Source organism: Podarcis gaigeae, assembly GCF_964106915.1.
Source record: "Podarcis gaigeae genome assembly, chromosome: 11".
In the NCBI taxonomy this organism is placed as follows: Eukaryota; Metazoa; Chordata; class Lepidosauria; order Squamata; family Lacertidae; genus Podarcis; species Podarcis gaigeae.
Genome location: NC_139687.1, coordinates 2,100,753 through 2,128,194, shown reverse-complemented (window position 1 = coordinate 2,128,194; position 27,442 = coordinate 2,100,753). Strand labels below are relative to the sequence as shown.

The 27,442-nt window shown below is 42.1% G+C and overlaps 1 protein-coding gene and 1 long non-coding RNA gene across 3 annotated transcripts in view; both read right to left on the bottom strand.

Moving 5' to 3' along the window:
- Positions 1–3,789: 3,789 nt before the first annotated feature.
- The window catches only part of GDA (guanine deaminase), a 44,452-nt gene continuing 20,799 nt past the window's right edge, over positions 3,790–27,442 (bottom strand). Inside the window, exons 7-16 of one of the 2 annotated variants that reach the window (XM_083702081.1) lie at positions 26,658–26,765; positions 24,958–25,065; positions 23,040–23,137; positions 17,993–18,060; positions 17,501–17,647; positions 15,494–15,533; positions 11,234–11,352; positions 10,303–10,330; positions 7,785–9,744; positions 3,790–6,956 (exon numbers count right to left, since the gene is read on the bottom strand). In XM_083702081.1, coding sequence (XP_083558207.1) covers positions 11,319–11,352; positions 15,494–15,533; positions 17,501–17,647; positions 17,993–18,060; positions 23,040–23,137; positions 24,958–25,065; positions 26,658–26,765 — 603 coding nt within the window. In that variant the 3' untranslated portion in view covers positions 3,790–6,956; positions 7,785–9,744; positions 10,303–10,330; positions 11,234–11,318. The remainder of the gene's footprint in view (positions 6,957–7,784; positions 9,745–10,302; positions 10,331–11,233; positions 11,353–15,493; positions 15,534–17,500; positions 17,648–17,992; positions 18,061–23,039; positions 23,138–24,957; positions 25,066–26,657; positions 26,766–27,442) is intronic. The other variant, XM_083702080.1, reaches the window with a different exon arrangement.
- LOC310826872 lies at positions 11,449–12,835 on the bottom strand. The gene is made up of 2 exons (XR_014556052.1): positions 12,350–12,835; positions 11,449–11,926 (listed from the first exon to the last, which is right to left on the bottom strand). It is a non-coding gene; the product is annotated as an uncharacterized lncRNA (long non-coding RNA).

The window sequence follows — 27,442 nt, the reverse complement described above, 5'->3', positions numbered from 1 at the left end:
TAGGGCAGCTGTCTACCAACTCCACCTGGTATGCAGGCTGAGACCCTACCTGCCCGCGGACTGTCTCGCCAGAGTGGTGCAGGCTCTAGTTATCTCCCGCTTGGACTACTGCAATGCGCTCTACGTGGGGCTACCTTTGAAGGTGACTCGGAAACTACAGCTAATCCAGAATGCGGCAGCTAGAGCGGTGACTGGGAGGGGCCGCCGAGACCACATAACACCAGTCTTGAAAGACCTACATTGGCTCCCAGTACGTTTCCGAGCACAATTCAAAGTGTTGGTGTTGACCTTTAAAGCCCTAAATGGCCTCGGCCCAGTATACCTGAAGGAGCGTCTCCACCCCCATCGTTCTGCCCGGACGCTGAGGTCCAGTGCCGAGGGCCTTCTGGCGGTTCCCTCATTGCGAGAAGCAAAGCTACAGGGAACCAGGCAGAGGGCCTTTTCGGTAGTGGCGCCCGCCCTGTGGAACGCCCTCCCATCAGATGTCAAAACGATAAACAACTACTTGACATTCAGAAGACATCTTAAGGCAGCCCTGTTCAGGGAAGTTTTTAATGTATGATATTTTAGTGTTTTCTGGTTTCTATGGAAGCCGCCCAGAGTGGCTGGGGAAACCCAGCCAGATGGGCGGGGTACAAATAATAAATTATTATTATTATTGTTGTTGTTGTTGTTGTTGTTGTTGTTGTTGTTGTTGTTGTTGTTGTTGTTATTATTATTATTATTATTATTATTATTATTATTACTGAGAAGGCCCTTCCACTAACACCCTATACGAAGAAGTGTGCATGCACACGAAAGCTCATACCAAGAACTAACTTAGTTGGTCTTTAAGGTGCTACTGGAAGGATTTTTTTTTTTGTTTTTACCCTATACACCTGTTTTCTATAATTTGCTACAATTAAGTTTGTACTTGTTACTCAGAGCAAAGCTAAATTATACACACAACCTTGAAGCACATTTCAGTTGAACTGAGCTGCTTGCTAACAACTGATTTGGACAACTTATTTTTCATGTGTGGAAGATTTGGCTATTTATTTTATTATATTATTATTATTATTAGCCTGTGGTAGAAATTGGCTCATTCCAGTCAGTCAGTTCTCCAGTGTCTGAGCAGCCTTCCAAGTCCCAACTTGAATTGCAAAATATAAATATGAAAATGCCTTTCTTTGAAAAGGGCAGCAGCCCTACTCTTTCCTTTCAGCTGATTGTTAAAGACTCTGACAACAAAGAGCACGTTTGTAGCACTTACTTCCCAGAGGGAATGGTGTAACACTAATGAAATTTGAAACCATTTTTATATCATGAGAAAAACTTTGACTCTAAAGGAGACTGTAAACAAGCTGTTTTCAAGAGAGGCAAGAAGATGTCCCTTTCTACTGACGGTTAGTTTGTTCATATATCACTTTGAATATTTCAAAAATCTCTCCAGTAGGTGCTGCTTTGGAATGGAGGGAGTATTCATAGAATCACAGAATTGTAGAGTTGGAAGGGACCCACAGGTCATCTAGTCCAACCCCCTGCAAGGCAGGAAACTCAGCTAAAATATCCATTGAAGGAAAGAACAGTGGTCTGGAGAAGGGGTTAAGCATATCCCCACCACCTCCTCCTCCTACTTTAAACTCCACACCTGGCTCTCTGCCAAACATCTGACTCCACTGTTAGGTGTGTGATAGAAGTTGGGCCACACACCTTGGGCAGTTGGAACCGTGTAATGTGGAAGACTAGGAGAGGTTTTAGGTTCATGGACATTAAAGATAAAGGGACCCCTGACCATTAGGTCCAGTCGTGTCCGACTCTGGGGTTGCGGCGCTCATCTCACTTTACTGGCCGAGGGAGCCGGCGTACAGCTTCCGGGTCATGTGGCCAGCAGGATTAAGCCGCTTCTGGCAAACCAGAGCAGCACACGGAAACGCCATTTATCTGCCCGCCGAAGCGGTACCTATTTATCTACTTGCACTTTGAGGTGTTTCGAACTGCTAGGTTGGCAGGAGCAGGGACCGAGCAACGGGAGCTCACCCTGTTGCGGGGATTCGAACCGCCGACCTTCTGATCGGCAAGTCCTAGGCCCACAGCACCACCCACGTTATGGACATTAGCAGGCAGTTAGGGATGGCAATTGCAGAAGTGCATAGAACTCCATGGCTCTTCATTTTGGACTTTTTTGCCCTTATTTCATTGTGTGGTTATTGTCCTCTGCAAAACCTATAACAAAAGTGATTGAGTGGCAGTATGCTGTAATGTCATAAAATCGTTGTAATGTAGGATTGCTATCCAGTAGCTGCATCAACACTTGGCTCACATTGATCAAAATGTATTATTCCAAAGTCTCATTAAGCGTTGTTGTTTTTTCTCTATCAGTTGATGGCATAAATTAAATTTTATCCCAAGAGGTGGCCTTTAATAAAATCTTCATAAATTATAAATATCTGGTTTGTTTAACCCAAGTTAATCACTTTGAAGTATTGGTTTGAAGGGGGAAAGTAAGCATCTGCTTAGTGCTTAATGTCAGCTACCGTGTGGTCCCTACTGATGTTCTAGTGTTATACAAGATTTTCTGAGAATAAATGTTAAAACATGTATTGCAAAATTTCATTGAAATTTCAGAGTTTGTTACTGTGGGAAAATGTGCAAAGTCCATTTTTACTACATTTGACAAAAATCCAATAAAAGTATCTTGAAAGCTGGTATGATTTGCTTCAGAAGGGCACTGTGTATAGCAGAGATTTTAGGTGCCATGTAGAAACATTGATTTCTGTATTAAAATACTGATAGGGAAATTAGCACTTTAATTTGATTGATATACTAACCCCTGTTGTTCTGATGATATAATCTTCAGGAAATTCCAAGCAGCTGCCTTTGTTGGACACAGGTGTCCCACATCATCTCCCTCCCCTAAGGGCTTCCTTTACTGGCTGTGGCAGCTGATGGCTCAGGAGTTTAGGAGATTTAAACTGGTAAAATTGTTAGGGGGGTCCACTTTCAGAGACATATCAAGCCATCAGTCCTATCACACACCAGGATCAAAGTTAAGTAATGGACCTAATGTTGTTCGGTTCACAAAACATTTATGCAGCCAGTGTTGCTCCATTCAAAAAAAATTCCATTTTCAAAGCCCAGGATATATAACCGATTTACTTTTTTAAACGCCAATAGGTGATAACATTTCACACACCGCTCAATGGGGCATAAGAAACCACATATTTAACTGTCCCCATGTTCCCAGAGTCCCTGCAGACCCTCCTCCCCCAAAACAACATGCATACGGATCCAAAGTGCTAAACCAGCTTTTATTCTGTTCCACGTGCAGCGGGATGGCAGGGACAAAATCCAAAGTGTTCCCAAATACTCCCATAGCAAAAAGCTACAGCTCTCTGAAAGACAACATTTTAGCCTAAGGTGGGGCAAGAGAAGTTTCTCCAAGCAGAACTCAGAGAGAGCGGCCACTTAGGGACATGGTAATAGTTACCTAGGAAGTGGTCAACCCAAATCAGACGGTTGGTTCATGTAGCTCAGTTAGTAAGAGGCAGCAGCTCCTCAGGGGTCTTTCCCAGACATATCTAGAGATGCTAGCGAAGAAATGTGGGAATTTTTATGCAAAACCTGCACCCTGTTACTGAGCTACAGCTCTTACCCAACTTGCTATTTGAAAGTTCACCAATTTGTAGGGAAACAACACCAGGGCAAAACCTGAAACATAGCTGGTCCCCCAACTTTTTCCTTTCCTTTACGTCCGTCTGTGGATTATGGTTTTGTATATTCTCCCAACCAAAATAATCAGACGCTTAGTAATGTAAACATGGCCTCTTTATTTTGTTACATCAGCACAAAGGTGCTCATTTAGCATAACTGACAACAAATCAGCCAGAAACAGAGCAACAATCACAATTCCAGATGCATTTCTAACCCCAAAAGAAAGAAATCAAAAGAAAATAGGAGATCTGGTGAGCATATTTCAAATACTTCCTTCAAAAGGCAGTCTTGCACTTCTGCAAAATGTGATTAAAGCACCTTTTTTACACCAGTGCTGACAGCTCTTGCATTTTGGTGAAGTGCTCCTCTCCACATAGTCTAATCCATGCAGCCTAAATGTAGCCAGCAACATCCCCAAGGCTTGCCAAATCTTTTGAGTGGTATGAGTAAAACTGCTAATGTGTTCCAAGCATGTCAGTGCCAGTGTGAAAATAGCTACGGCCTCCTAACTCTCTGTGTGGCACACACGAACCTCTTGCTGCCTATCTGAAAGCTGTGCTCTTCATTCAGCAAGTACAATGAGGCTGAGTTTGGGTCATCACACTAACCCCTCTTGTTTAAATGGAGGGTTTAGATGTTTTCACAAGCAGGAGCCCTACATTTTGGTGTGAACTGACAAGGTGCTGAAACTCTTAAAAGTTTGCTTTCTTCTCCATTACTGCAAAAATGTACAAGCACGGTGCATTGGGGGAAGCATCCAACAGAAGGAAATAAAGTGCAGCCTTTCTCTGAGTTCACTAAGCCATCTGTTTGCAAATATTACAGAGCATGGACACTATGCCAAGGCAACATTTTAAAGTGCAGAACTCTACTTGTCACATAGGAATCATTCACATAGCTGCACAAAGCACAGGCAATATTCAGTTTCATTAACATCTTCAAACAGAAGGTTAGCAAGTGGCACAGTAAGATAGAGACAGAATTATACATTCAGATCAACTCCATGAAAAGTGCTTGTTTCCACAAAGTGCACATTTAAGATATCCCTCCAATAAGCTACATTTCCACATTCTCCTTTCTTTTTCATTGTCTAAATTGCATGCTGACAAGAACAGAAGGGGGTCATGGGGTGGGAGGGAGAGGCATAGTATCAAATTTTCGTAAAATGAAAATACAAGAGAATGTGAGGCTTCTGAAAACACACTTTCCCTAAGACTTCATTCCCCATTTGGAATGTAATGGGACATATTCTTGGCTAAGTTAAAGCAACTCCCTTTTTCTTTCCCTTCATGACCAACCAAAGCTATATTTTGGCTTACATATGGAAGGGTTTTCTGCTTAGCCTATGCAGTGATAAACCATACTGAGGACATCACCCTTTTCTACTGAGAATCCCTTTAGAGACAACACTGCACCATGGCAGTAATCCTAAAAATGCCCTATACAAATGTGACAACCTGGTAAAGATCCATAGAAGGCACACATCCTTCTAAAAGTGCTTTGTTCAAGTCTAGTACATTAGCACCTACCAGTCTGTGGGTACAGCACAATAAATCTCGAGCACAAATCAATTCCTTTCCTACGTACTTCATGTGCATTATCAGAATAATCATTGTCAATGAACTGCGCTCTCTGGATGCACAGGGAGGAGAACGTGTCAAGAGACACACAGTGAGCTTCTGTTATTCCTGATTCATGTCACATTCCACCTGACTATACTCTCATTCCCAATGGTTATGATTTTTAAAGTTCTAGAGAGCACCTAATGAATAAGGCCAATTCTGCTGCTTGTTCAGATGGGAGAGGACGGTTTCCTCTCACAACTTATTTCCGTAAGACAGGTTTGCAAGTAGGACACCTTTAAAAGTTTTGTGAAGTTCAAAATGGCAGTCCATTAAAAAAATATTTTACATCAAAACTTTAAGAATATATTTTCAACATTGTTTGTTCAGAAAACAACAACAACAAAAAGAGAGGTTTATACAGGAGGGCTATACTTTTAATACTAAAATAAATACATCGGCCGCAAAACTATGTGTTCACAGTTTTATATAGATGAGAAATGGATCCTCTTTTGTTGCCCTCCTCACAAAGAACTATGGGCCTTATCAGAAGTACCATTTGAATGTATTAGTTTATCCCTTAATTATTTCCTAACACCTTATTCACTAGATGATGTGCCCAATTGTATGTAACATTTCCGCAACATGTTTAAAACTGGAAAAGCTGATTCTGGAGAGCTGATTGGAACCAGAGGAGGCGGCAGGGCTGACCTCCTTGAAACCTGCTCTTTACAAGCATCAAATCTCAGTTAGTCACATTCACAGACCCTGCATCAGCTTCCTCTCTGTGTGGGTTCAAATGAAAGAAAACATGCACTGAAGCCCCCACAGGGGAAAATCATTGGGTTGTGTGATTTGGGCTGAGGAAATTAAGGGTGTCAAAAGAGGGTGGTGCAACATTAACCTTGGCCCTTAAAATTTTATTCTGGCAAGATTTGCAATGCAGTTTAACAATGAAATGACCCTCTCAGTTAACAGCTCAGTGGCATCCACTGCTCCTTTTAAGCATACTATTGCTGAGGCAGTTGTATGATGATTCTTCAACATCAACTTCGTTGGACTGGTCATGTTGTACAGATTATCGTCTTCCAAAGGAACTACAGTGGTACCTCGGTTTACAAACTCTGTCTGGAAGTCCGTTCTTAAACCGAAACCGTTCTTAAACCAGGGCACGCTTTTCCTAATGAGGCCTCTCGCCGTCGGTGCCCTTCCACCATTCGGATTCCGTTCTTAGACCAAGGTAAAGTTCTCATACAAAGACACTATTTCTGGTTTTGCAGAGTTTGTAAACCAAATCGTTCTTAAACCGGACTGTTCTTAAACCGAGGTACCACTTTATTCCGAACTTAAAAATGGAAAGTGTAATTCTGGTGGTTTAAAGAGGTTTAAAGACTGTCTCAAGGCAAATCTTAAAAAAATGTAGTATAAACACCAACAATTGGGGGACACTTGCCTGCGAGCTCTCCAATTGGAGAACAGTCTTTACCAAAAGCATCTTTTCACCAAAGCCAGATTAAATGTATTCCCATCAGAAGTGTTAAATGGCAGACTGAGAGGTATCCCTTATCAAAATAGGATCTGTGTATGCTTTCAGAACGTCGACTGCATGAGGCATATTTTATTGCATTGCAGAAAATATGATCAAGCTAGGGAACAATCGATTAAACCACTATTGGCAAATTGGCCAGGTCAATCTGAAGCCTACTGTCAGGGGCTCAGGAGCAGAGGCACAGGGAAGAGGGGAGATGGAGAGCGAGGGGGAGGAATCCGAGGGGAGCGTAGGAGGGGACAGTGGTCCGAGGGATTCCATGAGCCTCTCCAGCGAATCGGAAGATTCACAAAAGGGGGCGCCAGTGGCCAGGGGCAGGGGGTTCCCAAGGGGAACGCCCCAGGAGCAAGGGGGCAGCAGGGACTCCCAGAGCAGTAGTTGGAAATCAGGACCAGCTTCCCCACCAGAGCAGAGTGGGGGGGAAGAGTCCCAGGTATCGGGGCCAGTGCTTTCCCCACCAGGGAGAGGAGACGAGGCAGAGCTGACCACGCCTCCATCGGAGAGTCAGGCAACGGAGGGGAGGTCAGATCCGGCCAGTGTCACGGAAGAGGGAAGCAGTGATAGAAGCAGTGTAACGGTTAGGAGAAAGGTCACTGGGTTGGCGCGAGAAACAAGTTCAAATGTACAGGAGCGCGGGACAGCAGAGAATGAGGATTGGGAACCGGGTCCTAAAGCCCGCCGGAGGCAGGGGGAGGAGCTAAGCGACTCAGCGTCGGAGGAGTCCAGAAAGGGCAATGCCCTGGTGGGCAGGAGGACCCAGAGGAGGAGAGAACAGCGCAGAAGGTGGAGCAGGGCTAGGATCTTAAACTGGTGCGGAAGGGGAGGTGATTCAGACGGGACTTCGCCGATCTAAGGTCTAAGACGTAGGGCTGCACGCTCTGGCGTTGAAATGGAAACTAAACTTCAATAAAGACTTTTGTACATTACATCAACCTGGCGTTGGTCCTCTGTGAGCTGGAACCTAGAGGCAGCTCTGACACCTACTATATCAAATATCTTCTGGATGACAAATCCAATGATATCACAGTGGCCGTGACAAAGTTTCTTTCAGTAGTCATACGAATCAAAGATCAACATACCCATGACTAAACAAACAACACTTCGGTCTCCCTTCCCTAGGGGTTTGTCTCTATTAATCATTATTTTAAGCATGTTATGTGTCATTGGACTGCAATAAAGATTATTATTATATTATATTACTATAAAGTGTCATGGGCTTTGAAGACACTCAAACTCAGGACGCAAGGGAGAAACGTGCTAAGAGGAAGGCACGCTTGGCAAATCCACACCGTGATCAACTCCCGCCCGGGAACCAATGTCCCCACTGTGGAAGAACGTGTGGATCCAGAAATGGCCTCCACAGTCACTTACAGACTCATTGTTAAAACCGTGTTTATGGAAAACAATCTTACTCGGCTACGAGGGATCGCCAAAGAAGAAGAAGATAATTATTCACATTAATTTCTCTAGTAAGATCCTATTAAACTTGTCCCAGTCTACAAGCATGCATTCCAAAAAAAAGTGTTACAGAACATTGTGGTGCCTGAGGCCTAAAACCTAAAGAAATGCCCCCATGGTGGCAAAGCTATACTAAATAAACTAAATAATTGACTATTCACTGTATTTTAGAATAACAGCAAAATCTTTCACTTGAGACAGGCTGCCTCATCCTGTCTAATATGAAAGACAGCCTTGTTATTGTTTTAAAATTAAGCATGCAGGGGTGGACTTTGGTAATCTTTCGTAATATGGTGCCCTGTGCTAGGCCAAAATTTGGTGCCTCCAATGGATCTTCTCAATTTTGTGCCCCCTCAGCTTGGAGCCCTGTGTGGAAGGACTGCTCACACCACCCTGATTCTGGTGTTGAAGCATGTGCTTACATTTGAAGCAATTTGGAAACTGAGGCAGGGTGTGAATGTGTGGGTCAGTCCTGCTGCAACTGCTTGTTCAAACAAGGTTTATGGTAATGATTACATTCACAAATATCTAGCAGTGTCCTAATGAGAAGGAAATAAGTCAGCAGAACATGATCTTTATGCTGGGTTTAGAGCCTTCAGTAAAAGTGCTTTTCAGGGGATGGATGAAAAAGACATTTTAAAAATGCAAAAAAAAAAAAAATGGCTTGAAAGGATGGTTGAGCAAATTGAGAAAAAAGTGTATCTGTGCTCAATTTTCTACCCCATCCCCCAAATAATTCCTGAGTATTGTTTAATGTCATCAGAGATGAAATGAATGGGTTTAGGCTTTGTTAAGAATTATGCTTTGCTTTGCTTGAAACATATTTATAAACAATGACCAGGATCCAAAAAGTCCAGTGTTCTGTTTGCACACCAGAGCATTTCCAGTCCCCTTCAATGTGCAGTGCGCTGTTCCCGTAAAAGGTGTCACCTGAATGTTGAAGTAGGATTGATGTCCATGAAGGATGCGGATTTTGGGGGGTGGGGGGAATCATCAACACCCCCACCCCCATACCAAAGTATGGTATGGCTCTCACTGAAATCCTCATAATATTTTATAATAAGATGCCTAAAATTTTACGGGATAAACATTTAAAATCATAAATTTACCTCAGTACCTCAGTAAGTACTTGAGGTATGTGTACTATGACTGTATCTGTAGATTATTGTTTAAGTCAGAGTTTTCTCCACAGACAAGTTTGTTTTTACTTTAGATCTTTGTGGCCTCTCTCACACATACATTATTGGCACAATACTTTTTTGTATCTGATGTGTAATTGGCTTCTTTTGTGCAAATCAGAAACATACTAAAGAGAGTGAGCATGGCTTCACAACAAGGCACCCCATTTTCACCCAATTATTCCAAGCTATAGAGTTACCAGCAGAGCATTTTGCAGCAAGCGGATCTAACTTTAGACAGAGCTTGAAAATGGCACCACCAATTTGCCAGCCACATAAACTTCTACAATATTCCTGTCATCACCTGAAATCAGAAAAAATGAAAGAGATGTATGCAATCTGTTCCGTCAGCCTTGATATCAATATTTTTCTAAGGACACAAACACACCATGTAGCTAAATTATGTACAGATTCACATGCTTCCAAGAACTGAACTTGACACCAGGACTTAGTTTATACTAGTAAGTGCACAGAAAAGGGGGGGGCACATTAACCATCACCCCCTCAACTGTTATGAATGTTCTCCTGGCCATCTCTTTTGCCAGGCAACTTGTTGGGTGATGACCCCAGATGTTAAGGGGACATCTCTTAATAATGCCTATTGAAATCAATTACAGTACATTCAATAGATTTCAATAGGGTAAATTTAACCATATAAAAATAAATAAATAAATAAAATCTGGGAAGGGGAGGGGGTGAAATAATAATAATAATAATAATAATAATAATAATAATAATAATAATAATATCTTACATTTTGAAAGAAAGTTTTAACAAAAAGAGCACCTTCAACGCTTGTAGCAGAAAGATACTCATTTTGCAATTAGATGAAAACATCTGTATAGCAAGAACTGATACATACCCAGATATAAGAATTTCTGGATCATATCCTAAAAATATGGGAGAAGAAACAATTATTCAAAAGCAGTTCCTCCTTTGTAATTAAAGCAGCAAGATAAAAAGACTAATAGTAGCCTTAAAAAAAACTAAGCAATATTAACATTTTAAAAGCAAAATCCAGATCCAACATAGCTATTTCCTTTAAAGACATGTGAGAATGAAGAATATTATAGAATGTTGAAAAATTACATTAAGCAATCCTCAGCTGTAGATACCTTTTATTCAGTTGTTTCTTACACTGCCATATTACCCTATTCAGAGGTTGTTTAAGGTGGCGCGATTGCAGGGGTGACACTGGGCACCATGCTGCAATGGGAGCCAAAACAACGCTTTATAGCTCAGGCCTTTGGAAATAATATTGCCTGAAATGAACTAATCCAGTTTTTGTCAGTTTTCCAACAGGAATCTTCTGCAGACAATGGGTTGGATCCAGAGACAATTAAGCAGAACTCTATTCATGCAACAGGGTTTTGCTGGTATCTCCTACCACCATTACATCCCCTCCAAAAGCCACTCTTGAAGATAACCCTGGAATGGTGTGGGTCATGGGTTGTAGAGCAGGTTAGAAGTGAGTTTAGAAGTAAGTAATTCAGTGTGGCTGCCATGTGCAAGTGATAGTGCTTTCCTGTTCATGCAAGAGATTCCTGGATCCAAGTCATTTAATTAATCAATATTAAATGGAACAAAAGAACAAAAGAAATTCCTTAGCCATAATTCTGTTGGGTAGAAGCCTAACCAACAAATTCTGTGGTGAGCAGCAAGCATCTTGTATAAGGGTTGCCAATAATCCACAGATATGAAGCAGCCAGAAAGCCACAAAGTCCAGCCCATTTGCCTAAAACAGGTTTCTCCAAACATGGTCAACGTATTTCCACAACACATTGTTCAGTTACCTCAAAAGCATCACAGGTGAACAGCTCAAAAGGACTGTCTGAAGCTTTGGTGTTGATAAGCAGTGCATCAAATTCTTTGCCAACTTCAAAGTTCCCAATCACAGTATCTAGCCCAAGGGCTATGAAAGAAATTTAAATAACAAATTACTCTTTTCTCTTTCATAGAATAATAATAAAAAAATAACAATAATAACAATAATAAAAATAATAAAAATAACAATAATTTATTTATTTATATTCTGTCCTCCCCAGCCAAAGCTGGGCTCAGAGTGGCTAACAACAGTAAAAACAGCATAGTTTCATAAAATCACAGTCAATTAATTGAAATACATTCTAAAATAAATTCAGAATCAAATTAATGGCAACCATTGGGCTAGAGTTCTATGAGGATTACAGAAGGAGAAAGGGGTCAGGCTGTGCCTTGGCCAAAGTCCTGGAGGAACAGCTCTGTCTTGCAGGCCCTGTGGAAAAATGTCAAGTCCTGCAGGGCCCTAGTCTCTTGTGACAGAGCGTTCCACCAGATTGGGGCCGAAAAAGCCCTGGCTCTGGTCAAGGGCAGCCTAACCTCCCTGTGGCCCGGGACCTCCAAGATGTTTTTATTTGAAGACCGTAAGGTCCTCCATGGGACATACCAGGAGAGGTGGTCCCGTAGGTATGAGGGTCCCAGGCCGTAGAGGGCTTTAAAAGTTAAACCTGCAAACAAACATATGAAAGGTAAAGGTAAAGGTACCCCTGCCCGTACGGGCCAGTCTTGCCAGACTCTGGGGTTGTGCGCCCATCTCACTTAAGAGGCCAGGGGCCAGCGCTGTCCGGAGACACTTCCAGGTCACGTGGCCAGCGTGACATCGCTGCTCTGGCGAGCCAGAGCCGCACACGGAAACGCCGTTTACCTTCCCGCTGGTAAGCGGTCCCTATTTATCTACTTGCACCCGGAGGTGCTTTCGAACTGCTAGGTTGGCAGGCGCTGGGACCAAGCAGCGGGAGCGCACCCCGCCGCAGGGATTCGAACCGCCGACCTTTCGATCGGCAAGTCCTAGGTGCTGAGGCTTTAACCCACAGCGCCACCTGCGTCCCAAAAAAGTTAAAAGTTAAACCTGCAAACAAACATATGAAAACCTACAAACAAACATCTGATTCATTAAGTTGCAAGTATGATAACTTGTAATGGGAAGAAAAGAGTTCTAGCATTTATGTTAGGAAATATAGCAAAAGTGAAGGTCAATATGGAGTTTTAATGTGTATCAGAGCGGGGGGGGGGGGTCATAAGGTAGATCAGGCTTTACTGGTAGATCTCTGGGTGATTTACAATAGATCAAAAAGGGCTTCTGGCTCCCAACTGTTGAACAAATCAACAAAATGACTTTTCCTGTCTGTATTAGGCTGTGGAGATGAAAAAAAAACTAAGCAGCAATGGACTTTTGTGTTAAAGAACTGCGAGCTCAGCTCAGTTCTAGCACAGAAAACAAAACCCCAGGCTAAGAATGTGCTCTGAGGCACCCAGTATGTTTTTTCCATGTGGCTCTGATTTGTAGATCTTTGGTTCTAGTTTAAAAAAAAGAGAGATCCAACAAGCCTGAAGCCTGCCCACCTCTGTATTACGATGGTGATCATGACAGATCAATAGATAGAGGATATTATTGAAAATTAATTTCTCTATTTAGCTTTATTTTACTATACTGATGCAAATGCTATGAATATAACTTTGAATTGTAATGGGTTTTGTTGTGACGTGGGGTTTGTGATTTCAGCTCTCTTGACATAATATGCTGGAGACAGTTCTCTAGTAACACTTCTTTATTAAAGCAAACAAGACTGAGACTTGAGGAGGGGAGAGCTACATTTATAGGGACAGGGAACAAGCTAGAAAGGATACATTTTGGAGGGAACAATCTCAGGCAATCACAGTCCTGCCTTTTGGAGGCAACCAATAAGACAGAGGATCCAAATACAGCAGCTTAAATGAACCAATAGTAGCTGTACCCTCTGGAACCAAAAGGCGGTTACTTTACCCTAATGCAATACAGACAATAATAATACAGATATAAAATCCTTTGACTCAATACACAACAGGTTTAAATTAAAAAACACTACAATTTACATTCTAAGAGACTTGCACAGTTCCTCTTCTCAAAGGCCAAACCAACAGTGTAGATTTACATCAGCTATGGTTTTACAGCAGTTTAGCTGACTGCCATGACCCCAGCATCTAATTCCTCACCTTCAGCGAACAAGGTTGGGAATTCAGAATAAGTATTGCAGCTTCTGGGAGCTCGCAACCAAGAGCTAGTGAACAAGACTCGCAAACGGGTGTTTGCAAGGATTGCTGGAGGAGACTGAAGAGAAGCTTGTGGCTTGCGGATTCTAGCTGGTTGCTTGAATGAAGAAGAGGAAGCGTTTGGATTTGATATCCCGCTTTATCACTACCTGAAGGAGTCTCAAAGCGGCTGACATTCTCCTTTCCCTTCCTCCCCCCCCCCCCCAACAAACACTCTGTGAGGTGAGCGGGGCTGAGAGACTTCAGAGACGCGAACCCGGTTCCCCAGATTACGAGACTACCGCTCTTACCCACTACACCACACTGAGCTGTTTAGAAGCTTGACTGAGCGCAGGGCTGGGCCTGAGGGTTCTGGGGGAGGAAGTCAGGCTGAATGCGGAAATGAGTTGAGGAAGGAGTTAGCAGCTGGCAGCAGTGCAACTTCGCTCATTGCAGCTTCTGGTTGCTCAGAAACAGGGTTGTTTGTGAGGGTGTTTAGAGGGGGAATTTAAGGGGAGGCCCAGAGTATTGTTTCTCAGTGTGCAAAGGACCAAGGGACATGGAGGGCAAGTGAGCTGCTGCAGTGACCTGCAACACCTGTGCCATGTTTGTCTTTCTGCCGGAGAACATGCAAGAGCACACCTGTAGCAGGTGCAAGCTGGTTGTCTTGCTGGAAGAGAAGGTGCAGCAACTTGAGGCTCACCTAGCCTCACTTCTAGCTACAGGACAACATGCAGAGTTACTTGATAGAGCTGAGTGGACTGTGATGGAACAGCAAGACTGCACTACAGTTCCCCAAGCTCCCTAGAGAGAGAGAGAAGTGGATATGGAACTATGTTATTATATAGTATGATATTATATTATGTTTAGTACAATAAGCCCTTGGATACATCTCAAAACCAGGGCTCTTTCCCACTGGGAAAGGCTACTTTACCAGATGGAGGGGGGACACCATTCCTGATAGGATGGCCCTCCCTACTAGAAACAGGCAGGGTCTTCAACTCGCCATGTCCGTTCCAGAGGGGAGGAGCCCTCCCGTTTCTCCAGACTGACCCTGCCTGCTGCAAGGGATGGTTGTGTCTTTGTGTCTCTCTCTGTGTGTGGAAAGAAACACTTGCCTGAGTGCTTGTTTTTTGTGGATTTCCCCTTGTCTATTCTTCTCCTTATTCCTGTTTGCTAACAGGATCATCTTTCTGAGTAAGTTTTTTCTGAGCACTTATGAATGCAACTTGCTTTAGTCCCATTTATTCCTGACATAATGGGCAGTGAAATGGAGATCCCTATTATGAAAATATGTGAGTAGATTCTTGTCTACCTACCTTTATAAATAGCTTGGAAAGATTGATCATTTCAGAATATTTGATTGGAATTCAGGTACTGAAAGCTATTTATAAATTGAGACCAATGTAGTTCCATCAAGCATTTAATTTATATATACTGTAAAATAAGAACTATTGTAATCTGACTTCAAGAAACATTGTTTGCATGACACCCGTCAACACTAACACTGGTACTGCTAGGCTTTACAATATAAAAAAGTCAGGTCTTGGGAGATGTTTGGTAATCAAAGGATATTTCATTTGTTTTCCAGTTCTTATATGCAATAAATATTATTTACTATACTTCAGCATAAAATGCAACAGCACAAAATTTATTGTTTCACAAATTGCGTGGAAAGCAAGAGCATTTCAGCCACAGAAAGTGAAATAGAATAAGGAGGGGGAAATGACTTTTTTAATTGTACCAATCTTGTTTTAATAATACTGAACGTTAGGCACTTAGTAAAATATTGTCAGCATGGCAGTGTGTTACTTTTTTCAGTGATATCTTTAGTGCAGTTTTCACATTAAACACAAGAGGGTGGTAAAAGGTTAAAAATGATTTTTAAAAGGTTTATTCGACTATGTTTGAAGCAAGAGGAAGAATAAGCAATAGGATCTCTGTGTGGGGAACACGGAGAAATGCTATTGGGTGACAGAGAAAAGGCGGAAATACTTAACACCTACTTTGCCTCTGTCTTCACCCCAAAGGAAAGTGATGCCCAACCTGGTGGTAACAGAATAAATGATGTAAGAAGCGACCTGCAGCCCAAGATAGGAAAATAAATATTAAGGGAACACCTAGCTACTTTAAATGAATTCAAATCTTCAGGGCCTGGTGAGCTGCATCCAAAGGTACTAAAGGAGCTTGTGGATGTCATTTCAGAGCCTTTATCTATTATCTTTGAGAATTCTTGGAGAACAGGTGAGGTCCCTGCAGACTGGAGGTGGGCAAAGTTTGTCCACATCTTCAAAAAGGGGAGAACGGAAGACCCAGGTAACTACTGACCGGTGAACTTGACATCAATACCAAAGAAGGTCCTAGAACAGATAGTTCAACAGTCGGTCTGTGAGCATTTAGAAAAGGGTGCTGTCATTACTAAGACTCAGCATGGGTTTCTCAAAAATAAGTCATGCCAGACCAATCTGATTTCTATTTTGGGGGGAATTACAAACTTGGTGGATCAGGAAAATGCTGTGGACATAGTGTATCTTGATTTCAGTTAAGGCATTTGACAACGTCCCCCATGATATTCTTTGGAGGAAGCTGGTAAGATGTGGGTTGAACGAAGTAGCTGTTAGGTGGATTTTTAGCTGGTTGACTGACCAAACCCAAAGAGTACTCATTAATGGTTCCTCGTTGTGGCATTTGCCCATTCACTGTGATTTCGTTTGTACAGGGGGGGTGGAAATGGTTAATGTAGATTGACCAATGAGAAAGCTCAGAGGCAGAGCCTACCTGGTTTTGAGGCTCAGCCCAGGGGTTTCACCTTTGGGAGATAGAGGAGTCCGAGTCAGACAGAGCCAGCAAAAGACAAACATAGCAGTTGTGACAGCTAGAGTGAGAGACAGGGATAGAACTGAGAGAGAAGAGTGTGACAGTGGGAGATAGTGTCACATCTAGTTATTGGGCGTGCATTTGAGAAACCGTTCTGAATATATTTAAAACTTGTTTGTTCTTCAATAAACTTTAATCTTTGTTGTTGACTTTACAACCTGACTGAGACTCAGTATTTCACCAGAAGAAACCTGGTTGGTGGCAGTGGAAGAATAAAGCAGTGGTGTACAGGTCAATAGTCCATGAAACGACCGGGGGCTCTGTACGAACGCCACACTCGTCATCCTGGAAAAAAGTGACAAGTGGTGTGCCACAGGGTTCTGTCCTGGGCCCGTTGTTGTTTAACGTCTTTATAAATGACTTGGATGAAGGAACTGAGGCGATGCTCATCAAATTTGCAGATGACACTAAACTGGGAGGGGTAGCTAATGCTACTGAAGACAGAATCAGAATTCAAAATGACCTTAACAGATTGGAAATCTGGGCCCAAAAGAACAAAATGAATTTCAATAGGGACAAATGTTGGGTTCTGTACTTAGGCAAGTAGAACCAGATGCACAAATACACGATGGGGGACACCTGGCTTACTAGCAGTACATGTGAAAAGGATCTAGGGGTCTTGGTGGACCACAAGCTTAACATGAATCAACAGTGTGATGCAGCAGCAAAAAAAGCTAATGCTATTCTAGGCTGCATCTAACATGTAATTCACGTTTGACCCCACTGAGAAATTTGTATCCTGTGTTGCCATTGAGATGAATTTTCACCTAGATGAATAGACCTGAGAAGACTGGGGATAGTTTCCATGTCATGCCTTTACATCACATTACTTTTAAACATCAACTTATTCCCCTAAAACACAGCTCTTCTCACCAAAAATCTGAGCCCTCAAGCATGAGTATGCAGAAGCCCTAAGTCCAAAATGGAAAATTTATTCAGAACAAAATCAAGAATCAAATATGAAATTCAAATTTTGAGAAATTCATATTATCAGAAGGAAATCTTGTCAATTTAGAATATGAGGGGAAAATGTGTATTGCCTCTAACTTTGCACAAGTAGCTCCTTGATAAACCAAAATTTTGACCGCTGTGTGTTCTAGGGTAGAGAAGTAAAAGAAGAAGAGGAGCTTCATTACCTTGGCTCCCTCCAAGAGTTGCTAGTTGGAAAACTTCCTTGAGAGTTAAGCACGTTTCATCCTCTTTGTTAATATGAATGATGTTAGATACCATAATTGCCTTTCTGATAGCATCAAGCATAGAGGCTGAGTAGCCACCAGCAACATCTGAAATAGAACAGAAAATTAAAAGCATAGCCTGGAAGGAACAGTCTTCAGGTGAAAACATGAGTTCCATTAAATATGTGGGGGGGGGGGTCCTTAGCATGGCACAGCTGTGTTACGGAGCGGATATGAGCAGAAGCCTGTTGAGCAGCCTTGGTTACAACCCAGAATTCCTGCCTGCAGACAGACAGAGAGAGACACCCCATCGCTCTATCAGGGGTTTGGCTTCTTTTTAAACTTTAAATGCTTTTAAAATCTCTATTCAATAAGCAAACTGTTAGCAGATGTTCCACGTGAAGATTCCTGTGAGTCTTTCCAAAATAAGCAGCTACGGAGTCAATGGCTCACCTGTGCCCAGGCCCAGCTTCACGCGATGCTGCAGAACCTTCCTTGCGTTTAAAAGGCCACTGCACAACCTGGATGGGAAGCAGGAGAAGGGGGAAATGTGCCATCTTTACAAACAAAAAAACCCATGTGTTGTCAAATGAAGCTATTGGAAGTCTTTCATAAAGGGAAGCCTAGAAAAAAGTTTTTAGATAAACCTTGGCTAAGAAAAAGAGAGTTTTCTCCCATTACTTCCATTCTTTGTTGTTTCACTGTTTGGAACTGAGGTGTCCCACATATTCCTGTGACTGTAAGTTGTTTTAATTGTTTTTAATTCTGAATTATTATTATTATTAGTAGTAGTAGTATGTGTTTTTTCAGTTTTTCAGTTACATCTTCTTGTCCATACCATACACAATAAATCTATTTGACTTCCCACCCAGCATTTCATGACACTTCTTTATACATCTTATTTGGCTGGATATACATTAGTTCAGGCATAGGCAAACTCAGCCCTCCATATGTTTTGGGACTACAACTCCCATGATCCCTAGCTAGCAGGACCAGTGGTCAGGGATGATGGGAATTGTAGTCCCAAAACATCTGGAGGGCTGAGTTTGCCTATACCTGCATTAGTTCCTTCACCCAATTTTCCACACACTTATATTTTATAAGGTCACAAAGTAACCCCTACTTTGAGGTCCAATTTTTGAAAATATTCCCCTAGGTTCTCCCACTCATCCTTGTCACTTTATTGTCTTGATTTCTTATTTTAGATGCCATACTGGCAAGCTCTGCATATTCAGTTAATTTGTATTGCCATTGTCCTTTCCCTAGGATTTGTGTCTCATCCAAACCTTATATAGATTCTTTCTAATCATGTGATTTAAAAATCCTCTGTGCACCCTAGTTTTCTCATACCAAAGGTACGCATGTCATCCGTAGATCAGGTCAGCTCCTTCTAAGTCCAGCACATTTATATCCTTCAATTTGATCCACTCCTTCATCCAGCTTAGGCAGGCTACTTCATAATATAATTTCAGACCTGGGAGAGCAAACCTCCCTCTGTGATCCTCATCTATTAATATTTTGTATTTGATCCTTGGGTTTTTTCTTTGCCATAAAAAGTTTAGTATATCCTTTTTTCATTTTGTGAAGCAGTTGGTGTTGGATATCACCAGTAGTGATTGGAAAAAATATATAATTTGGGGGAAGACATTCATTTTAACTACAGAATCCTGCCCCAAAAAGACAAATTCATTCACTTCCATTTTTTAAAGTCTTTTTTATCTCAGTCCACACTCTATTATAATTATCTTGAAATAGATTTTTGGATGCAATCCACATTCCTAAGTATTTAATTTTTCATTCCATTTTGATTCCTAGGTCATTTTCCAGTTCTCTCTCTGTTTGATTATTTATATTCTGAGTTAACTTTTGGCTTTTTATTATACAGAATCCTGCTAGATTGTCAAATGTTGTGATAGCTTCCAAGGCTATTGGTAAACTTATGGATGGGTTCTCTACCGTTATTACTCTGTCGTCTGCAAAGGCCTTAATTTTATACGTTCTCTGTCCAATCCATGTGCCTTTTATTCTCTTCTTCTACCTAATCCTTCTTGTAAGTACTTCCAATACCAAATTAAATAATAATGCAGATAAGGGACATCCTTGTACGTTTTTTTATTTGAAATTTGTTGGTGATGTTTTTGTTAATAATTATGTTTGCTGTTTGTTCTCTATATATTGCCTTAACAGCATTTGTAAAGGCTGGTCCAAAGTCCATATAGTATAGAATCTTTGTCATGAAGATCCATAAAATGTTATCAAAGGCCTTTTCTGCATCTAGAGACAGGATTGCTGCTTGCTTCTCCCTCCTTTTTTCCACGTATTCAATTATATCCAATATATTTCTGTTTTTCATTTGTCTTGATGGCAAAAAGTCGGCTTGGTCTTTGTGGATTACCATATTCAATACCGTCATCATTCTCTTAGCCATAATGTTTGCAAATAATTTATAATAATTGTTTAATGGAGATACTGGCCTGAAGTTCTTTGGGTGTGGAGCTATTTATCTTGTTTTGGAATTAAAGTTATACCTGCCTTTTCCCATGAAGGTAGAACTGGGTTCATTACCTCTATCAATGGTCATGCCAATGTTTCTTGGAAGACTTTATAATACATCGAAAAAAGTCCATCAGCTCCAAGCGATTTTCCTAACTTAGCTTGTTTCATGACTATATTAACTATATTATTCAATTATTAATATTAAATATTAATATTGATTAATGTTAATAAGTAATATTAATTTCCGTGCACTCTGGCTTCCATCACGGTGTCCTGTTGTGCCAGAAGCGGTTTAATCATGCTGGCCACATGACCCAGAAAGCTGTCTGCGGACAAATGCCGGCTCCCTCAGCCTGAAGTGAGATAGGCGCCGCACGTAACCATCCAGGGCTAGATGCTATACTCCTATTGATGCAGCCCAGAATTGCATTGGCTTTTTTAGCTGCCGCGTCACACTGTTGGCTCATGTCAAGTTTGTGGTCAACCAAGACTCCTAGATCCTTTTCACATGAACTGCTCTCAAGCCAGGTGTCACCCATCTTGTATTTGTGCCTCTCATTTTTTTTGCCCAAGTGCAATACTTTACATTTCTCCCTGTTAAAATTCATCTTGTTTATTTTGGTCCAGTTCTCTAATCTGTCAAGGTCGTTTTGAAGTGTGATCCTGTCCTCTGGGGTGTTAGCCACCCCTCCCAGTTTGGTGTCATCTGCAAATTTGATCAGGATGCCCTTGAGTCCATCATCCAAGTCGTTGATAAAGATGCTGAATAAGACCGGGCCCAAGACAGATATTTCTTTTCTCTTTTTCCTATAAAAGACATTCTGTTGTTTTCCTTCAGATCATATAAATCTTTCACCCTGTCATAAACACCAACCCCCAGGTCCTGCTGGTGAAGGGAAGTTTAGTATTAAAATGATAGCAGTACAATTATTATTATGTTCTTATGTTCTTTGTATACTGTGTTAGTTTTATGACTACCTGGAGCCCGGCTCTGGCTGTGGAGGGCGGGGTACAGATAGATGATGATGATGATGATGATGATGATGATGATTATTATGGAAAGGAGTATTGCATGTTATATGCAAGAATCAGGTGTAATCAACACAATGCCTTCCAGATGCCTAGGACCCCAACTCCCATCAGCTCTGGCCAGCTTTAGCAATAGTGAGGGATGATGGGAGTTGTAGTCCAGAAACCTGAAGGTTACAGAGTTGACCACAAAAAACAGCACAGTCAAGGAAATTCATGATGTGATAGAATCACATCACATGGTGAACATTCCTACACAGGTTATGGTGGAGAAAGGAGCAGTATTCATCCTTGTGCAGGAACTAGGATGTCAGAGAATTCTGTCAGAAATGGGAGCAAAAAATGCCTCACTTTGCATGCTTATCCCAAGCCAGGAACAAAAATCAGACAAGTGAATATGAGCAATATTTACTATCTTTATTTTAATCTATGAATGTTATCTAAATAATTACATTATTTTCTGCATAGTTTTTAACATTTCCTTCCACCGAAAGGCTTTGAAATTAATTAAACAATTAATTAAGAAATGAATAATGTAAGTTTTGGCTAGAAGCTAAACTGTAGCAAATGGAGACAGTGCTGATGGTGAGAGAGAACAGGGTGGAAATCCTTGCTTCTTTACATCCCTAGTAGGAACTCATACCATGTGATATTATGGCATTGTGAATTTTCTTTATTGTACTGTAAATCTACAAGACGACCTGGCTGGTAGCCAGATTCTGCGCCCAGATTTGTAGGCACAGAATAAAATAGCTTCCTAGGGAAATGCTGAAGTCGTCCTTTGGGGCGCCTCAGGGTCAATTTTTTATGGTAGCCCAAATCTCAGTTGTATGGATGTATGTATATATCTCAATTTTAACTCATGAGCTATTGCTGCAATCTGCTCCAATTGTATATTTTATCTTTGTGAACGCTGTTTTTATTGTGTTATGTTATGTGAGCTGGTCTTTGACCGTAATAAATTTTCTATCTATCTACTGTAAATCAAAGGCTGGTGGTGGTGGGAGAATTTGCATCATGTGAAAGACACAGCAGAGCATGACTGTTCCCCCTATATGCATATTATTGGGGTGTCATTTTCAGAGGTATCTCCCTAGTACATTATATGTCTTGTTCTGGTCTAAGGCACCATGTTTCTTGCCAGTAGTGAGGAACGCAGCAGCAGCAGCAACAACAACAACAAGCATGCCTCCCAGCTACTCCATTTCAGAGAAACTATCTGTTTTTGAAACTTTTCACTTCTTGTCTCAAACAGAAAGTCCTGCCATCCCAATTTAATGCTGCAAACAAACAGGCGGGTTCATGGATTACTGCTCTACTTGTAGCTTTCAAAACAGCACTCACTATATCAATAAGAAAATCCCATAACTTCTCACAGCTCTTCCCTTCACTGCATCCCAATGCCAGTTCATCTTCATGCCTCAGGTTGACTTTTGGGCAGTGGCATAGCGTGGGTTGTTGGTGCCTGGGGCAGGGCAAGTGTTGCACCCCCTGGTGGGCTAGGCAGCTGGGGTAGAGGCACATGATGGGGGTGCATTCATGGAGCTAAACAGAGCCCGCTTGCAACAGGCTCCTCGCCCGCTGCCTCCGTCCACCTGCTGGACCCTGTTACGCGCTGCCACAAATGTGCGCCCCCCTGCCCTCCCCATGCTTTGCCTCTACTGCCAGGGGGACAGGCACAGGGCTGGTAAAACAGATGGCCACTTCAGAGCACCCAGATTTATATCTGTCTTGGGGACATCTGGAAACAGGCTGCTTTGACCCTTCAAAGGGGTACGTGCAAACATCTATTTTCTCTGTGAAGAGGCTGGTACAGTGCCGATTCCATCATCCCATGTTAAAATTATCTAAACCTTCAAGCTATCCACACTGAAATGTGATGAACTTTAAAACACAAATGTGAAACACAGCATTATCTGAAACACACCTCTATGAGGTATTACCTACTGTAAATGAATTAACTTATTTTACTTACGATATGTTTGAATTAGGGCAATGTACAATGGCAGCTCCTTTAAGATTAAAAACTTGCAGTTCTTCATCAGAAAGATGGCAGCCATGAGCCATTATTGTCTAAAGAGTAAAACAAAAACAGTGTAATTTGTATTTTTATTTTATTCTTAACTTTTACTATCATTTTGCTTCTACTTATACCTAGAGAGGATAATACCTAGGCAGGGCCCTGGTGCTATGAAGAATTATTGTTCATTCCTCATAACTCTGCTGTGAGCTCATTTGCTCTCTTCAAGAGAGCCAAATAAGATGTATTATCATTCACACAATTAGGAATGGTGTAATCCTGTGTTTACAAAGGTTATCGCGTGCTAGAGCAGCTACTTCCATGGGCTGTTATGTGTCGTTCATACCGTTCATATTTCTTTTCCTGACCTCTTAAATGACCAAGGTGAACTGCCCATATATCCCAGTAAATTTTATCCAAACAACTAAAATACAAATGAAAAGTAGTGCAATTGAGTCTATTGGGCTTTTGTTGTGGTTGTTTAATGCTACCTTGAATGAAGGATATTCTTTATAATAGAAAGTACGGTAATGTTTGTTTCTCAGAAAATCAAAGGAAGCATATCAGGGCCCTGCCATACGCAAACTTTTAAACTCTTGGTAGTAAACCCTCATCATTATTGACTCTATTTAGGAGCATTGTGCTTAAATTTGAATCTCATTAATGTGATTAATGCTGTGTATACAATCTGCTAATTGACACTAAGTCAGCTAATAAAATGCTATGCAAATCTTAAAATGCAAAGGGAGAATTTCAAAGACAAATGAGACATATTCCCTGAAGATTTTCAGAGGCAACTGAAAATGCCTTGCGTGTCTTTGAAAAATCTCCCTCACAAGTGTAATTGAAAAACCTAAGTTTGCCTCAAAGTCAAGTTTATTAATTTCAGAGTGCTTCTGTGGGGAAACAATCACAAAGAAAACTGTCTGAAAAACCTGGGGATTCACACTGCTTTAATTCAAATGCAGACAAGTGTGTTTGTTTGTTTGGTTGTTTGTTTGTTTGTGTGTCTGCACACGTTCCTCCACTTTTTAATCTGTGGGAATTTGCTAGGGTTGCCTTATTTTAAAGAGCAAAAAAGAGGAGACAGACACATGTAAGCACCCCTCCAAGCAGACAGTGGCCAGGATGTTTTGCGACTCCCCAACACACACTCCACCACCCCATAAGGGGCCTCAGGCTATTGTGCATTGTGACCAAAGCAAAGTGGACAGAGGTGCCTCAAACTCTTCTTCTTAACCCACACACCTGATACCTTGCCGCAGCCACCCTCCTCCCAGGTCTTGCCCAGGCAGCTGGTGGAGGAGAGCCGGCGGGGAGAGAAGGAGGCTGGGCAGCGGAGGCGCACGGTGAGTCTGGCCGGCCGTGCTGAGGAGACACATTGAACACCTCCTCACACTGCCCAACCATGAGCAAGGGCGCACACACGCCTTTCTCTGTCTCTCACCTCTGAGAGGCCTTGTGCCCCCCCCCTTCATTGCTGCTTCCCTCTCTCCTTCTCTCCTCACAAACCTGGTTCCCGCCTCAACGCTGCCCACCAATTGAGGGGGGGGGGGAGTGAGAGGGAGAAGGGCTGCCTGCGGCCCTGATCCCAGGGAAGAGAGCCTCCTGGTGCTGGAGCGGGCGGACCCATGCTCGTTTTTCTTGGTGCCCACCACTCCGGAACAGGAGCCACCACCCTGACGGCGGGGTTCCCTTCCCAAAGTAGATCTCCTTCTGGCACTTGGCCATGGCGGCAGCAGCAGGCACTCAGTCACCACAATGGAGGGGGGCAGCAGCAGCAGCCATAAGAGAGCCAGGACTCTGTGCTAGAAACCCCACCAAATGCATCCTCCCCAATAACATATCTAAGTATTCTGTAAAAACACTCTACCTTGTTTGTAAGAAGATTGTTTTTATCATATAACTCTGTATAGTTTTGATAAGTAGGGAATAACTTTTCTACGAGTTTCATTTCTCCTTCACTCTCACTTATGTGACTCTGTAAGGAGAAATGGGGTTCAAATACAATGGTCAGCATTTCAATATATGGTTAGCTTGAGCAAAAAGACACCATAACTCCCCACTCCAAACAAGTGTGTAATGGCTTTGATTCTACAGAGCACATCACTGTTAATTATGAATACCGTCTTCTGTATTATCTTCCCAGGTGACAACATAAAGATATTCTAGTCAAGGGAGTAGCCAGCTTGCAAGGAAATGACACACTGCATATATTATAGATCTATATAAGTATCTGTGTCTCTATATAGATAGAGGCTTATTAGAGAGAGATTTGTGTGGTGGCAGGAGCACATAGCCTTGGAAAAAATATCAAGGATGGGGAAGAGGTCAAAGGCTCACAAAATAGTGATACATTCTTTGGGAAGGCGGGAAAGAGGGAAGAAGGAACTGGCATTGCTGGCTTTCAGCACTTCTTGATTTGCTTCCAGTGCTATTTTGTGCATGCTTACTCAGAAGTAAGTTCCACTGTGTTCAATAGGCCTTACTCACAGACAGGCGTGGCAGAGGTGTGGCAACTTTCTCCTGGGAGTGGAATGGCTGCTGCTTACTGACCACAACAGAGATCAGGTCTGCATGGGTAGCATCTGCAGGGAGCCCATCTGGCATTCCTGTCAGTGCATCTGCGCAATCCTTAGCTTGCTACTGCCTCACCTCTCCCTGACTTGGTAAGCAGCAACAACTGTGGCTCCATCCCACCAGACAAGCCACTCTTGCTCACAAATACAGCATGCAGAAAACCGCAGCTTTTGTTCCATTTTGAAGGACTCTGTGGAGTATGCATAGCCCCCAAAATGGTTTAAATGTTCATAAAATGGGATTGGATGGGAAGTGTGTGTTGATCATTACAAATGATGTCATGGACACTATTCATTAGGTCTGTGACACCTGAAAAACCACATTTCACACTGCATTACAAATTGCAATAGGTGTGCAAACAGAACCTATTTTCCTGGCACAATGTATTACTGTTCAGAGTGCTGGCAAAAGTTCCCCACAAAAAGCCAGATTGAGCCCCCAGCAATAATTAACCACACTGCACTTTTATTATATAATGAAATAGTTATAAATAATGGCTCCCATTCCTATTTAAGTACATTTGATTCTACAGTCAGACAAATGAAGGACATTGTAAGGGACAGTCGCATGGAAATTACATTAAAAATACTCTAAATACAAAGCTTCTTGCTGTTTCCTGATCTAAAGTTTGTGCGCATTGCAGAGCAAAAACTAAGCCTTCTTAGACAGCTAACTCTTCAACTCCCCTGGGCAGATCTCTTGCCATAAGAAGGATTACTCAGCGTGAAGCTGATCCTTATGACCATGAAAAAAATTGCACTGGGTTTTCCATTTCCCCTGCATATATCATGACTGCAGGGCTGACATCAGGGCTGGTGGCCTAAACAGAGTTGGTGTTTCCTAAGCTACAGTAGCGTTGCCATATTTCAAGAAGTAAAAATCTGAACACAAAAGTTGTTAAGCTTTTTCTTTGGGGGGGGGGGTAGCCCAAAAGTGTCATTTGAAATTGCTGCATAGATGAGTTTTCACTAAATATGATAACAAAAAACTTACCTGCACATGAAGGTCATGAATCTTTGCCAGCTTACCAAGGCTATTAAGCAGTTCCTCTGTACAGGATGGTCCAAAGCGGGGCGTTACTATGGGGTGAACCCTTGGATACTGGGGAAAATGTCAAAGAAAGACAATAGACATTTGTGTATAACAGCATATTAAATATACCTATTCTTAGCTTGTTTCTTAGGCAAATTATTAAAAACGGGAACAAATTAAGCCTGTACAGATTACTTTTTCCAAGGCACACAGTTTCTGCTCCGTTATGGCTAAACCACAATTTCAGATAGCTAAACAGTGACATCAGTTAGCAGGCACAAAGTGCTCAGCATGTGCAAAGTCAGGCTATAACCCATCATTCTTTACAAGGAGCATGATCCACATATGGCTTAGTTCCTTGCAGTCTCTCTGACTTCACGTTCCCCTCAGCCTGGCTCCAGGAATGGCAATGAGTCTGGAGTGGGGTTAAACAGAACTACAGTGGAACCTCAGTTTTCAAACGTAATCCGTTCCAGAAAACTGTTTGACTTCTGAAACATTTGAAAACCGAGGCGCAAAGGGTGGCCTGCAAATTTACAGAGAAAACTGAGAAAAATACAGTGGTACCTCAGTGGAAGCCGTTCGACTTCTGAGGCGTGTTTGAAAACAGAAGCATTTACTTCTGGGTTTGCGGCGTTCAAGTTCCAAAACGTTCGTCAACGAAGGCGATCAAAAACTGAGGTACCACTGTATCCCTCTCCGTTTCAAATGATTGGGACAGATCAGATAGATGGGTCTGTCTCCAT